Source organism: Egretta garzetta, unplaced genomic scaffold (assembly GCF_000687185.1).
Source record: "Egretta garzetta isolate BGI_Z169 unplaced genomic scaffold, ASM68718v1 scaffold421, whole genome shotgun sequence".
Classification (NCBI taxonomy): Eukaryota; Metazoa; Chordata; class Aves; order Pelecaniformes; family Ardeidae; genus Egretta; species Egretta garzetta.
Genome location: NW_009258680.1, coordinates 14,847 through 17,741, shown reverse-complemented (window position 1 = coordinate 17,741; position 2,895 = coordinate 14,847). Strand labels below are relative to the sequence as shown.

At 59.2% G+C, this 2,895-nt stretch overlaps 1 protein-coding gene across 1 annotated transcript; it reads right to left on the bottom strand.

The window, feature by feature from the left end:
* Positions 1-947: 947 nt before the first annotated feature.
* Positions 948-2,895, bottom strand: NXNL1 (nucleoredoxin like 1). The gene is made up of 2 exons (XM_009648918.1): positions 2,573-2,895; positions 948-1,251 (listed from the first exon to the last, which is right to left on the bottom strand). The coding sequence occupies exons 1-2, from the start codon at positions 2,893-2,895 to the stop codon at positions 948-950; spliced, it is 627 nt and encodes a 208-aa protein (XP_009647213.1).

The following is a 2,895-nucleotide window of genomic DNA, read 5'->3' as shown; positions in this document are numbered from 1 at the left end:
CAGCAGCGCCTTGGCTTGTCGCTATGGCTCAGTGTCCCTTCCCCGGCCACGCAATAACCAAGAGTTGGGTTGGGACGGAGGAAAATACGGTGGGGTGAAAAAAAAAGAAAAAAAAAAAGATAAAAATAAATGGGTTGGGCTGGTACAAGTCAACGTTTTAATACCAAATTCTCATAAATTTAGGTGGAGGTGTCCCTCGATTGACACCCAAGTTCCACAGGGACAAGACGCAGCACCCGACTTCCGGAGAAATCGTTGCCCTTGGCCTCCCTCCCATGGCTCCAGGTTCCCAATTCTTATTTCTTCTTTAGTTTTTAAACACCAGCAAAACGACCGCTGGACATGGCCTGGGTAAACGCTGGGCAAAAAACTGTCTCGATGGCCAAGCCCAGAGAGTGGTGGTCAACGGAGGTGAATCCAGTTGGGGGCCGGGCACAAGCGGTGGCCCCCAGGGCTCAGTTCTGGACCCAGTTCTGTTGAATGTCTTTATCCATGATCCAGATGGGGGCATCAAGGGTGCCCTCAGCCACTTTGGAGATGACACCAAGCTGGGTGGGAGCGTTGGTCTGCTGGAGGGGAGGGGGGCTCTGCTGAGGGCCCCGGCCGGTCACTCAGTTTGGAGATGACACCAAACTGGGTGGGAGTGTGGATCTGCTGGAGAGGAGGAGGGCTCTGCAGAGGGCCCCGGCCGGGCTGGATCCACGTGGGCCCCGGCCAGACTGGATCCACAGGGCCCTGGCCAGGCTGGATCCCTGGGCCCAGCCCAATTGGGTGAGGTTCCCCAAGGCCAAGGGCCGGGTCCTGCCCTGGGGTCACCACAACCCCACGCAAGGCTCCAGGCGTGGGGACGAGGGGCTGGAAAGCTGCCCGGCGGAAAAGGAGCCGGGGGTGTTGGTCGCCAGGCGGCTGGATAGGAGGCAGCAGGGTGCCCAGGTGGCCAAGAGCCCCTAAGAAGATTCTTCGCCTTCCTCTCTCCTTTTTTTTCCCTTGTTCTTTGCCTCCGGCGTCTTGTCCAGCTTGTACTTGAGGCGGCGGATGGGGTCGGTGATGCTTCTCCTGGCCCAATCATCGAAATCCTCCGCCAAGAGAAAATTTCTGTCCACCAGCTCGGCAGCCTCCTGCCAGTTTCGGAAGCAAGCGGGGCCCAAGCGCCGGATCTCTTCCACGGCGTTTCCAACGATGACGTCCCCGTTGGGCTTCAGCACCACCACCGCCGGCACCTCGGCCACGGCAAAGCGCAGCTCCAGCTCCCTGCGAGGCAAAGGGGGTGTGAGGGGGAGAAACCTCACATGGGGAGGGTGGAGCAGTCCTCACCCGCTCCTCATCCTCACCCGCTCCTCATCCTCACCCGCTCCTCATCCTCACCTGCTCCTCATCCTCACCTGCTCCTCTCCCGCTCCTCATCCTCGCCCTCCCTTCACCCTCAACACCCCTCACCCCCGCCCCTCCTTGTCCTCAACGCTCCTCATCCTCACCCACTCCTCGCCCTCAATGCTCCTCTTCATCGCCCCCTCCTCGTCCTTGCCCCCTCCTCGTCCTCGCCCGCTCCTTGTCCTCTCCTGCTCCTCATCCTCACCGCTCCTCATCTTTGCCTGCTCCTCATCCTGCCCACTCCTCATCCTCAAAGCTCCTCATCCTTGCTCGCTCCTCGTCCTCACCGCTCATCCTCACTGCTCCTCATCCTCACCTGCTCCTCATCCTCTCCTCGTCCTCACTGCTCCTCAACCTCACTGCTCCTCATCCTCACCCCCTCCTCAACCTCACTGCTCCTCATCCTCACCCCCTCCTCATCCTCACTGCTCCTCATCCTCGCCCCCTCCTCGTCCTCACCCCCTCCTCATCCTCACTGCTCCTCATCCTCGCCCCCTCCTTGTCCTCACCCCCTCCTCATCCTCACTATCCAGTGGGATCCCCGTGGCTGTCCTGGCGCAGAGTTACCCGGAGCCCGTTTGCTGATCGTAACCCGCTCGTTTGTCCGTCGCTGGTAATTAAAGAGCCCGACGCGGGGCCGGTGAAAGGGGACGAAGATTTGGGCATCAGCTCCCTGGGGTGCGGGAGGTGGGGGGCGGCTGCTGGGCCGCGGTTTACGCCCAGCGACGATTAAACCGCAGCCGGACGCTGGGAATTCGACCGCGCTCCGGCTCAAAAGGAGCTGGGAAATCATTCCCGGTATTAATTGCAACTCATTCTGTCGCTAATGAGCTCACAGCAAATACGTGAGCGCTTCCAATCCCCCCGGCCGCATCCGGCTTTGGCGCTGCGTCTTCTGCGCCGAGGGCCGGCTGACGCGTCCGTAGGAGCTATAAATAGCGCCTTGTAAAATGGGAATACAAATATATCAGGAAAAAGCGAGGCGGGGGAAGAGGAAATATTTTTGCTTTATAAATAGGCACAGCCAAACAGCTTGAATTTGTATTTTTTGGGGTTTTTTTTTTCTGTTAGTACGCCACCCCGACCGCTCCAGGGGGGCTGAATATGAGGGAAAACATCTGGAAAAAGAGTAAATATTTGTAAAGGCAGCGAGGGCCGGGTGGAAGAAGCCGTTTGCTTGGCTCCTTCGCCCCGTAGGTACCTTTTGAAGGCGTCCCCGAAAGGTACGGCCAACCAGCGCTTGGGCATGGTCCTCAGGAAAGCGCTCTGCTGCTCCTCCGTCTCGTCCCGGGATACGTACACCAGCACCAGCTGGGAAGCTCGTTCCACGTAAAACTCATCGGTCAACCGCAGGAAAAATTCCTTGAGGAGCGGGGAGAACTGCCGGCACCGTGGGCACTGCCCGGACCCAAAATAAAGCAGCAGCACCTTGTTCTCCAGCGCCAAGCTCAGCTCCCGCTCCGTCTCCACCTCGTCCCGTTCCCGGTTGGCCATCAAGGCCTTCCCGGTGAAGAGGGCGGCCAT

Bases quoted from the DNA above. Each gene is read 5' to 3' on its own strand.
- NXNL1 (XM_009648918.1), bottom strand. From the start codon at position 2,895: ATGGCCGCCCTCTTCACCGGGAAGGCCTTGATGGCCAACCGGGAACGG. The intron at 1,252-2,572 runs GTACCTACGGGG...TTTGCCTCGCAG, and splicing joins TTCGGGGACGCCTTCAAAAG to GGAGCTGGAGCTGCGCTTTG.